Genomic DNA, 12,565 nt, shown 5'->3' with positions numbered 1-12,565 from the left:
CTTCTCTACTGTCTATGTCATCATTTGACCAAGCTTCCAATCTAGGAGGGAGAGACATGGGATTTATACATGTATGTGGGAGAAACAATTTCTTACCCGTATCTGAAATTTCAGTGAAAAGTTTTGATTCTCGTAATCGACTTTCTGGCACAGGACTTACTATAAACCGTCTTCCAGCAGAATGAACAACTTGAGTTAAAGAACTGGCAGGAACGCCTGCTTAAAAAGACACAAACCACTTAACTGTGCTATTATTACATACACAGTCACCAACACTTCAAAATTTCATCATCAGCGCACAACTTCTTAGGTAAAAGGTAAGAACAAACAGTAAGAAGAAAAGAAATTCACCTATCTGTTGTGGCATGGAAGATGCAGGAATTGGTTGTTTGAACTCTCCTTCCAATTTCTACAACAAACAAAAGGGATTAAATGTGTTCTCTAACTCAGTCTTAATGACCAAGCAAAGCAAATGGCCACATGCAAAGAGAATATAAATGCTGATCATCTCAGTTGCAGGTGTGATGTAGTATCACTGGACACTCGCAAAGTGTCAGACTAGACGGCTCAGACTCCGCAAGGCAAATACAGCATACGTTTACCGTAAACAGAGTTTCACCATGGGAATGATGAACCTACTTGGGCGCCTGAGAAGCCGTAGTCATCCTTGCCATGGAGACTCTCCAAGCTCTGGTCACCCTCTGGCTCCACACTGACATCCTCACTGAGCATCTCGTCAGCTTTCTCAATGATCTCCCGCACTTGCTCCACAAACGCATCTCTCTCCAGCGCCAGAATAAAGTCATTGTTCACCTGTAAGAGGAATGCGACGTCCACCTTTCGTACAGTGCTGGAGCTTTAGTCATCCCAGCACCACTTCTGCCCATCTGTTTAACACCCATACTGGATTTGATTACCATGTAAGTCGGTTCTTCAATACCTAGTTACACATGACCTAGAAAAAAACACTTCTAAATCACAGATTTGGTGTGCTAGTTAAATTCACACTGAAATAAATGTTACTGTCAAAATAGTTCACAGAATACTGCATATGCGCTTATGGCAGTGGATATAAAGATCAAGGACATAGGAAAAGTCTGGAACTCCAGACAGAGACGTACCATAATTGTGGCTATCTCCTCAGGGTTGTCACCATCTAAATCGAATTTGAATGTAACCATCTTCCGATTGTGAGTCTCTAACTGACATTCTACCACCCGATCTCCCTTATTTGAAACCTAAGAAGAAAAAAGAAAGGTACTTCGTATCTCAGAACACTATACTCAGCTCTGGGACTGAATGTGACAGCTAACACAGGCCAAGCACTGCCTCTTATACTACTAGCAAGGAATCCTGAAGAAAATAACAGCCTTTCAGCTACTTATATACTTATGGAGAAGTAAATGGCACCCCACTCCAGTATTCTTGCCTGGAGAATCCCATGGACAGATGAGCATACTGGGCTATACAGGGGCGCAAAGAGTCGGATACAACTGCAGCAACTTAGCATGCACTTGTATACATCTTTCACTAAAGGGTCTGGAAGAAACGTAAGGTCTTTGTTCTACAAATAAAACACTATTTTTTTCCTAAAAGGTAAGACAGTGCCTTCTCATAGAAATAGCAAATGTAACAATATCTGGGTGATTTAAAAAAAAGATCCTAAACTTTCATCAATATTCCCAAGCTTTATAAATATTTAAATGTTATTAATCAACTACGTGAAGCCAGAAGTCAGTAACACTTACATTGAGAATTCTCAGTTTTGGGCGGGAAGGCTTCTCATGACGAGAGCGGCTCCTTATAGACTTTCGATGCAGCCGCTTCGTTGTCCTGCCCTCGTGCCTCCCGCTGGACGAGGGGACGTTCTCGTTGCCATCACTCATGCCTGAAGCCACATCTGAATGTGCACTGCGAACACAATGTGCAGCTGTCGGTGAGATTTCAACCTTCCTTCTATTCCATCCTCCCATCAAGAACGGAGAACTGCCCTGTCACATACCTGTCTATAGAAGAGACCACCGTGGCTGGCTGGACAGGCTGTGGCTGAGCCCCGGGAGCTGGCTCTGGAGGAGCCACCTGAGAGACGACCTGAGTGCTCTGTGAACAGAAAGGGAAATTCACACCTCGGCCATAAAGCAGTTTATTACTGACCATCCCCAACTAGCTAGTCTTTTTTTTCCTTACCCCTCCCCTAAGTCCTAAAAGCACTATAACTCTCAATTTCAGCATCTACAGACAGTCGTCTTAAAATTGCAAAGGAAATTTCTAAAGCTAGTCTCTGGTACAGACTGCATGGTGTGTCATCAGCCAGAGGAGCGGCTAGGTAGTGAGAAACTACAACCTGCCATGCAGCCAGCATCTCACCACAATGTGCAACAGGGCAGGCAGAGCAAAGTGCAGAAGACGGCTCAGAGCTCTCTCGGAGTGGGGCAGAAACAATCACTGGGAGCACAGCGGGGGAAGCTATTCTGGTGACTGCCCATGGCAGGAACTTGTGAAAGAAAGGGTTAAGAACGCTAGAGGGCCAGCTAGAGAAGTGAAGTGCTAACAAGGTTGTTCTTCTCAAAGTACACTCACTTCCCAACAGAACAGCCAGTGGCAACAAGGCCCCCACACTGGCATTTCATTCTGCTGTAAGAAAAAGTCGTTCACAAGTTAGTTTGAAATAGTTTCCAAATGAATCCTAAGCCAGGGAACCTATGTTTCTCCTTTGTCATTTCTATCCCATTGTGTGTATGCTTCAGATATAAACATGCAGGAACTCCATTTACCTCCAGAGCTGCTTGCTGGGAGGATGTGGTGGGGGCTTGTGCTAAGCTCACTGCCGGCTGGGACACCTGGACCTGTCCTCCTACACTGCCCACAGAAACCAAGAGACTGGATTCCACATAGGGCTGCACCATTGCAGGAAAGTAACCCGGGGCAGCCAGCGCCTCTGTCGGCATGGGAGGGGACAGGACTGCAGAAGGCAGGCACACAGAAGCTGCGCTGGAGGAGGGAGCAATGTTTGAGTCTCCTGGGTACTGTGATGGCAGTCGAGGTGGGAAGCCCTGTGACAGAAACGAGGAAGGGAAATTAGTGCAGGTTGGGTCATCAAATGAGCAAAACAGCAAGACATGCAAGGGAAGAAGAAAAAGAAAGGAAAGCACACAGCAAAGAAAAGTAGCCCAATCTCTAATAATTTAAAGATTTTCAAACGAAATGATTGACTGATTTTGATTTAGAGGACAGGACAGTACATAACTGAACTTTTAAACTGTGACTTAAAAAAAAAAATAATAAACTGCTACTTTTTTCCCCTTCTGGAGATCATTTTAAATAGGAAGAATAAACATAATTCCTCCAAGAAAAACCACCTACTTTCCAGGCAGTCCAACATGAAAATGCAAAAACTCTTGCAGGTATCAGTCATGGCAGTCACACAATGACTTGCTAGTGTTCTAAATCTAAACCCTAAAGGTTTCCATTGACACCATGTTGGCTATCCACCATTACTCCTCCCATAAAAAAAACGCAGCCTGATACAATCTACTGTTGAGTCATACCGAGCTCTCAGCTCACAGCGAATGTGGAGAGAGGCATTTTTGTCTCAAGGAAGGGTCTTGGAAAAGATGCAAATGAGTCAGACATCTCTACTGGGTCCTTGCTCAGATGTGGACTATTTTGGCATGTCTGGTTGAGAACAGCAACCTGTGTTATCGCTGGTTATTATGATATTCAGTTACTCGGTTTTTAAGTCCCCCGATGTTCTGTCATTACGACCAAACCCTCTGGGGCCCTTCATCTACCAGCCAGCACAATACCTGGTAGAGAATATCTCCAGGGGGAAGTGGCGCCTCGGCAGTCTGTCCAAGGCTGGCGGGGATCCCCATGGACTGAACTGCTGGCTGCAGGAGCTGTGGGTGAGCCTGACTCGGCAGCTGGGTCACAGGCTGCAGGAGGGCAGGAAGCTGACTAGGGACGACAGCAGGTGCCCCTGGGACGGCTGCTGCTGCAGCAGATGAAGCCAAGGTGAGCAGAGGCTGACTAACACCAGCTGCCATCGTGACGGGCAGGGGTGGGAAGCCTGGCTGAGCCACAGACACGTGAGGAGGAGCAGAGGGGAGCTGAGAGACGGGGTACTGGGGCAGTAAAGAGGGCGGGAGTGGCTGTCCCACAGGAAGGAAGTGAGCACCAGCATGGACGGGAACGACTGAGGGCTGTGTTGCAACTGGGATCTGAGGTTCGCCTTGGAGAGTTGGTACTGGCTGGGAAACTGGAAGCTGGGAAAGTAAAGAAAAACAAAACAGACAGACTTAAAAAAAAAAAAAAGCAAGGCTGCCAAAAGCAAGACTTATTTATTAGCCAAAAAGAAAGAAAATTAAAACAAACACCAATCCCTGCATATATTAGTGTAAGTTAACGTGCCAACAGGATCAGGGAGAGGCAGCTGCAGACGGGCGGCTGATGGAGTGCTGCTGTTCTAAATCTGCGCTAGAAAATTCCACTCACACGTCACCATCAACAACAGAGAGCTCTTGCATAGGAAATATCTTCACATCCTGACTGAGGCATGTTTCTCAAGCCATAATCCACTGGTACATTTGCTGTCACTGAACTTACAACTGCTATTATATAATGGCTGAAATTCAAAGGACTTTCTCCTCAGTGAACTTATAGCTCATCCATATTGCTTCCACAGTTCTCATGTCCCACCCAGGCCTGTAAGAGTAGGTCTACAACCATCTTCCACTAATTGCAGGATGTAATCATGCCTTTCCACATGGTCATTTTAACATTTATGAAATTAAGATATACCTTACAATTAATGGTCCATCAGTTTTCAGTGTTACCTAAAATAATGGTGCATTTTACAACTGACAGTCTCAGATGTGACAAAATATGACAGAAACAATACACTGTATCAAAATACAAGCACAAGCCCCAACCTTTAAGTTGAAAAAATGTCATTCAGAAAGGTGTTTATCTTCAACAAGGCTACTTTTCAAGTACTAGAAGGATTATTTAGAGAAAAAAAAAAACCCCACTCCATATAAGGTTTTTTTATGACTGTCAGAAGACAATGCGGGCAGGGAACAACACATAAGTCTATGTGAAAACATGGCATAACTGCAAACCTAGAACAGATACAACTGACAATTCTAGAAAATGTCATCACTGCAGCACCTTTATCAGTTCTACATCTGCCGAACTTCTATTAGGCTGATAAACCTAAAAACTGAACATTTTTGGATTACCACTGCTTTATAAACCCATTTATATTAATCAGTTCATATCTACAAAAGACACACCATGGACAGAGGAGCTGGCGGGCTGCAGTCTGAGCGACTGAACGGGAACAATGCACAGAAGTGATGTTCATTCCATTTAGCAGTTTTACCACCAGAGAAGCAGAAGTCATGCGGTGCTCCTTCCAGAAGTATGGCACTCACCTGTTTTCCCGCGGACACGTGTGGCAAGGCCTGCGGAGGTAGAGGCTGACTCATGGGCTGTGCAATCGCGGCCTCGCTGGGGGCCGATGTCTGAGGGAGCGGATACTGCGCCACCTGCTGAGAGGGGGCTGTTGGCTGCACTCCTTGCTGCTGAGAAGAAAACCATCATTCAGTTTTATTTCAAGTAGTTAACAGCATGTTTCTAAGGCAGGACATCTGCTTATCAGTGTCTGTAAGAGATGGCAATTTTAGTAATCAAGACATGCACAAAGTCAAACTCACCAATTCCCCTTTACACATCTTCATTTTTCCTCTGCTGCTCTGTGTGATGGGTCAACCAAGAACTAACCCATGTTTCCGAGTCTGAGTCACCACTGGTTCTTCACCTGACATGCTCCTTGCCCCAGGAGCAGCTCGGATATTTACAGACACCTCAGATCCAGGTTCAAACAGATGTTCTCTCCTCCAAATGCCCTCCCCTCTTTGCTCCCATTTCTTGATAGCAGCTCTCAATGTGGTTCGTATTATCTCTTTAGTCTAGTTTCTCAACTGTATAATTAATTTGCTTAAAGAACAGCTCTGACAACAGCTACAAGATAGAAGAAAAGCACTGAATTTTGAACTCTACCATAGACTAGTTCTGATACCTTTGTGATTGATCATTTTACTGCTAAAATGAGGTTTCTTTCTTTGAAAACAAGGGCACAATCACTCAATTCAGAATGCAGCAATGTGAACGACATGTGGGAATCCAGCACGTGCTGGACCCTCTGGTATAATACGTCTACACTCAATGCTGACATGTAACTGTACCCAAGTATTAAATTTTGCAGTAAAACTAATGGTCCCCTCTAGCTGAAACTCTGAACTTCACAGCTGACTTTCAAGATTCTCTAATACCTATCAGTAATTTAAAAATTAATTTTAAAATATAAAACAAACACCTGTTTGTAATAAAAATTTTAACCATTATATTACATTAATAGAGTTAAATGAAAACACCCAACCTCATTTCTCCAGATATAACCACAATTAGTAGTCCGGTGCACTTGCTTTATGGATTTTCTGCTATGCATAAGTGGTCACTTACACACATTGATTTAAAAAAAAAAAAAGCCCATTTTTATAAATACTATTCTCTGACCTACCATTTTCATTTATCTATGGTACCAATATCTTAATGATGAACGTTTGTTTGACTCAAAATTTTGTTACTTAAAATAATGCTACAAACAGTAACAGATGTCCTGATCCATACAACTAACTAGTTATTGCTGGTATAAAGATAAGCTATCTGTGTGTATGTGTTTGTATATATGTACCTAATTGAGATACAACTAACAGTAACAAAGATTTGATATATGTACACACTGCACAATGCTCACCACAGTAAGTCTAGTTAACATTCATCACCACATATAATCCATATTTTCTTGTGATGAGAAGTTTTACAATCTTCTCTTAGTGGCCTTCAAACATGTAATACAGCATTATCAACTTCAGTCATGATACTATACACTGCATTTCCGAGATTTTTGTTTTTATATTTATTATGCATCTGGACACCTCAATAAGCATCCTAGATTTTGTTAGGTAATATTTGTAAATAATATTTCTGTTCTCCATGATATTTCTTATTTCTGACTACACCAATTAAAACCTTCAAAAGAATTCTGAAATGTAATAGTAACAGTAATCATGCTTTACTATTTAATTATTTCTGATAATGTATCCTTATTAACTTTAAAAAACTAGGAACTAATGGCTGTTAAATTATAAAAAATTTATTTTCAGCAACTAAGATATATCATAAATACCCAACTATAAGGCAACTCTGAATATAAGACAATTATGCCCATTTTCCCACTAAAAATTAAAAAAGTAGAAAATGCTTTTGGTTAACTTGAATATATTGAAACTTTAAGGAATTCACATGGAAACATCTAAGTTACCTAAGCCATTAATTTACATAGCTAAGTAAGACTGTGCATTATATAAACAGACTAATTCAGAAATACTGCTTCCCTTGCCTCTTTCCAGTTCTTCACATGCAATACATCAGCATCTTTATCTTCAGGAGACCTACACTAGGAATGGTCTCACTTTTCTGGCACACAACACAGTACCTTTCCTTTAAGCTGTATCTTGAGGTGAAATTTGCAGTGCCAGCAGATTTGTCTGACATCTGTTTGGTTAATACTAGGATAGCTGTAGTGTTCTGCAGTTGCTTCACAGGAGTATATTCGTGTAACCTTTAAGTGATCTTTAAGTTATTTACAGTGAACCTGGAATAGTGAGGTTGGTCCCCTACGAATAAGATGTATGATGTCTCAGCTTATATAAAACCAACTCTGTTAGACATTGCCTACAAACATTCCCAACCAAACACATACCATTTAAGGTCCTTACAGGCACATCTGTTCTCAACAGTTTTACTTTAGTCCATTCGTATTTTTTATGTTATTGTTCAAAACAAAGAGCAGTGAGAGCCCTCTGATATGCACGCTGGATCAAGGTCTGATTATCTGGTGGTCCCCTTTGTTATGAGGGGTAAATCTGAGGAAAACCTCCACCTTATATCTGTACGTATAATTTACCTCTCCCCTGACTTCCACCAGTGTGGAACCTTGCTTACATCAAGGTTTGGGCTTAATTAGCTCTTTTCAAAACTTACACCTTCACTTTTACCCGCTATGTTTTAGGCCATATGTGGGATCTTAGTTCCCTGACCAGGGATTGAACCCCTGTCCTGGTCTGCGTTGGGAGTGCTGAGTCCTCATCACTGGACTGCCAGGGAAACCCCAACTTATCTGTATTCTGGTTACACTGAAGCCAAGGTTTATTTGTTTGTCTCACAGCTGTCTACCTTTCTTCCTTCTACCTTACTTATACTGCTCCCTAGCCCGCTCTTTTCTTTGGGCCTAGGCTCCTTATCCTTCATCTGAAATCTAACTCATAATCACAGTCCGGTTCAAAGGCTTTCATAACCTACTGATTTCCCCCTCTCTGCTCAGAAGAAATATAATTTCCTCCTTTCATGGAATCAGACTGCTTGGGTTTGAATATCCTCTCTGAGCAGCTGTGTACATCTGGGTAAAGCACTCAGCCTCTCCAGCTCTCGTCTCAGCTTTCCCATCTGTACAATGGAAATGATGGTACTTGGGAGGGTTCATGTAAGGACCAAATAAAAACCCAGGTAGAGTGCTTTGCACATTGTGTATAATGATACTATTATCTTCACTCCTTTTGTAGCAGCTGACATACATGTTTACCAGATGACTCAGGCTCCCTGAAACTAGCCTTCCACAGGCCATCTTGCTGTCCATCACTGTCCACTCAGCACATGGTTCTTCAGAGCATGAACTCAGTTTGGGGAAAAAACTATTTAATTAGTTGCTGTGTGTGTGTGGACTGTCAAAAATAAGCAGATTTATAGACATACTCTCACTCCTTGCTTAAAGTAATAGAGAGGCATGTATGCCAGTTGCCCTTAAAGCATTTCCAGAAAAGTGGCACCTCTGAATAAGCCAGGAGTATATGGTGTGGTTTTTTTGCACAATCACCCTGGCTAATAATCAACACTTTAGCCAAACAAATATTGTTTTAGCATAACAGCTTGGTATCATCCTTTGCATAAAACTGCCTCATGAAACCAGTTCACATAACCTATACAGACTGTGTACTATCTGTCGGACAAGGGTGATTGAAAAAAAAAAAAACCAAAAACTCCTAAGCCTGAGTTGAACAGAAAGTAAGAAATACCTAAGACTCTATATGTGTTCTGCTGGATGAAATTATTAAGTCAGTAGGGGAGCTCATGACCTTTCTTGGCAGTAAAATACTGTTTTCCAGGAGAAAGCTATTTTTGGTACCACATTAGGACACAACATACCATTAGAAGAGATTCCTGAGGAAAACCTGAAAAGAAGCAAGCCTTATTCATTTTATTTCAGAAACACAGAAATAAAGAAAATTTCAGCTAAAGTTCATCTCTTTCCTTACACTAATAAAATTAGAGATATGGTTTCCTAAGGAGGCACTGGGCCCTGACAGTATGTGAAACATAAATCACAGCTAAAAAGAGACTCTAACTGAATAGTACAGAAGATTTACCATCTTTCTTTTCTATATATGGAATCCCAGAAGGTAAAACTAACTACATGCAGCTTCTTGGGCACCTCTGCATAATCCTGAGTCCCTGTAGAACTTTAATAAAGCGGGGGGGGGGGGGGGGGGGAACTACTGGAAGAAATCTTAGGTTCTGGTTTGTAACATTTCATTCTCTCTACCTATTGGCTCTGCAACCCTGGGAAAGTCAGTCCATACTGCACACATTCATGCAGACTGTGATTCTACTTAATTCATCCTATATTTAAAATTAAAGTGTCTGAAGAAAGCATCACTGAAACAGGCACTTTCATCTGTACTACAGAGATAGCCATTTAGTCACACCTTTTCCCAGAGAGTCAACCACCTAATTCCTTTCAACTGACAGGGTTTGCAGAGCTGCCCGCTTGACTGTGCACAGTCTTATCACTGCTACACTCAAGGGCTTCCTGCACTATCTGCTTCATTACATGCCTGAATATAAGACATCTAACAAATTCCTTTGAAAAGGAAAAAGAGCATACACTGAAACCTGTACATTTTACTGGTATTGGTAGGAACTTGGTACCAATGGCAGTGTCCATTCTCACCCAGCTTTATGGAACTTTAAATCTGTGTTCTTATCAGAGGTTGTTAATATAATTAAACCTGTTAAGGGTGGCAAAAATGTGACTACTTGAATTTAACTATAATTACATACAGATTAAGATACTTGTCTGGAAGAAAGGGCAGGAGCAAGACAAAACAAGTTATTTCCAGCCCTTCCATTCTATAAGACAGAGATGTTGGTCACAGAGAAAATGGATTATGTAGGTACCTCAGAGATAATACAGATCACTGGTTCCAGATCACTGCAATATAATGAATATTACAATCAAGTGAGTCACATGAATTCTCTGGACTGAATTCCCCATGCACATATAAGTTATGCTTATACCTTACTGTAGTCTATTAAGTGTGAAATAGCAGTATGGCTAAAAACATAATGTACATATCTTAACTTAAAAATCCTTTATTGCTAACAGACGATCACCATCATCTGAGCCTTCAGGAAGTCATAATCTTTTTTGCAATAGTAACAAAGATCACTGATCACAGATCACCATAATAGAGTAATAATGAAAAAGCTTGAATACTGTGGGCATTACCAAAATGTGACACAGAGACACAAAGTGAGCAAATGCTGTTGTAAAAGTGGTACCGACAGACTTGCCTGAAGCAGGGTTAACACAAACCTTCAATTTTTTGTTTAAAAAAAAAAAAAGTGGTACCTATGAAGCACAATAAAACAAGGTTTGGCTATATAGCCAAGTTAATCTTGTACAAAGAACACCTCATCTTAAGCCAGCATCACGACTACATGATCACATGCTGGATGATAAGCAGCCATTTGTAATGAGAATTAAAAACTTAAGCTTCAAAAATTAAGAAAAACAAGCCAACTCAGAATCTGGTGGTTTGAAAACACACTTTGTAGGGAACTTTCAACAATATAATTCATCGGGAAGTTTTTATGACACACGTAGTGACTATAAATTTTATTTGTAATGGATAATAAATATTCAGTTGTGCCCCTAAAGCATTATTTCCTTATAAATAACTACTGTTAACTAACAGCAATGATGATCTACAGATTCTTAATTTTAGAATCAGCAGTTTTGCTGTTGAATACTTCAGCTCTGTACCAATCTCTTGAGCTCTCTGAACCTTTGGGAACAAACTCCCCCAATCAGAAATTTAGAACATGTTATAAAAGTTTCTGAAAATGGTTCCTAGGCTTTCATTTGCTTTAGCATAAAATCTGATACCCCATCCCACAGATTAGAAATAATTAAAAAGGTGTGTAGAATCATTAGAGTCAAGCACAAGGAAAGCAATGGTAAAATGCTCATAAAAGGACAAATCATGAAATATACAGAAATAAAATTGATATTCTTTGTAGAGTTGATCCTTGAATAACATGGATTAGAATGGCACGGATTCACTTACACGTGAATTTCTTTCAGTACTATACAATTCAAGATATGAATCCATGGATATGTAACCATGAAGAGGGAAGACCTACTATAAAGTTACACACAGATTTTCAGCTGAACAGAAGGCCTGTGCCCCTAACCCCCCGTGTTGCTCAAGGGTCAACCACATTGTTAAAATAGCATAGAATCAATCATCTGTTTAAGAAGGCACATAAATCACTTCAGGAAAAATTCTTTTGAATTTCAATATATGTCTAATCTAATAGACTGTTCAAAAATACATTAAACGAAAGATTCTTTAAAATGTTACCGAAGACAAGAAATGTTATGTTTCTTGATTTTCCTTTCAAAAACTTAGCAAGCCACTTACATCAGGAACCCAATTCATGAAAGATGTAAACAGGGTTCTGGATAAAGCGCAGCAATGAGTTGCTCTCACCTGCTGAGAATGCTGCATGGGTTGGGAGGATGGAACCCCTGTTAAACTACTTGAAGATGGCTGACCCTGGCTCTGCCCCTGTGCCTGAAGGAAAGAAGTGAATACAAAAAATTAGAGCAGCCCAAAGGTACCTGCACACAGAGGTCAGGCTTCTGCAATAAACATATGAGTTCCTGCCTGAGCAAGATGAAATATTAGCTTGGTCAAGTATGGTGGGAAAGGTGGCTGGGGCAGGTTTTTAAAGAGAAGGGTAGAGAAGGATCGTATTATAGAACATACCGTGCAAAAACCACTGATGGTTAAAACCTATTCCACTGCTCAGGCTGTAATTTTTACCAAAATAGTAACATTCATAATAAAATTGTTACTGAAAATCAGGAAAAAAGTAACCAGACTATCAATGTGAAAAATCTATCTGAACAAAGAAAAGAGGGTATTTAAATAGATAATGTGACTTTGGTTCCTTTTGCTATTTCTTATAGTGATATAGTGACTTTTGTCAAAAAATGTAAAAAACAAAAACCTGTTACTATTAACTGCCAAGTACCTAGAGCAATGGTTCTCAACCAGGGCCACTCTGGGTGCCCCACACCCTTCCCAGGGACATT

At 40.8% G+C, this 12,565-nt stretch overlaps 1 protein-coding gene across 20 annotated transcripts in view; it reads right to left on the bottom strand.

Annotated features, from left to right (window-relative positions):
* Positions 1–12,565, bottom strand: part of WNK1 (WNK lysine deficient protein kinase 1) — a 127,241-nt gene that overhangs the window by 21,190 nt on the left and 93,486 nt on the right. For 3 of the 20 annotated variants that reach the window (XM_069585886.1, XM_069585889.1, XM_069585905.1), the window contains 10 exons: positions 11,958–12,041; positions 5,436–5,585; positions 3,807–4,265; positions 2,775–3,053; positions 2,003–2,100; positions 1,749–1,911; positions 1,122–1,238; positions 640–813; positions 352–409; positions 97–216 (listed from right to left, as the gene is read on the bottom strand). In XM_069585886.1, the coding sequence (XP_069441987.1) occupies positions 97–216; positions 352–409; positions 640–813; positions 1,122–1,238; positions 1,749–1,911; positions 2,003–2,100; positions 2,775–3,053; positions 3,807–4,265; positions 5,436–5,585; positions 11,958–12,041 (1,702 nt within the window). The remainder of the gene's footprint in view (positions 1–96; positions 217–351; positions 410–639; positions 814–1,121; positions 1,239–1,748; positions 1,912–2,002; positions 2,101–2,774; positions 3,054–3,806; positions 4,266–5,435; positions 5,586–11,957; positions 12,042–12,565) is intronic. The other 17 variants (XM_069585887.1, XM_069585906.1, XM_069585897.1 and 14 more) reach the window with 12 other exon arrangements.

This window comes from Ovis canadensis, chromosome 3 (genome assembly GCF_042477335.2).
Source record: "Ovis canadensis isolate MfBH-ARS-UI-01 breed Bighorn chromosome 3, ARS-UI_OviCan_v2, whole genome shotgun sequence".
NCBI classification, from domain to species: Eukaryota; Metazoa; Chordata; class Mammalia; order Artiodactyla; family Bovidae; genus Ovis; species Ovis canadensis.
The sequence above is the reverse complement of the archived record's forward strand: the minus strand, read 5'-3'. Positions and strand labels throughout refer to the sequence as shown.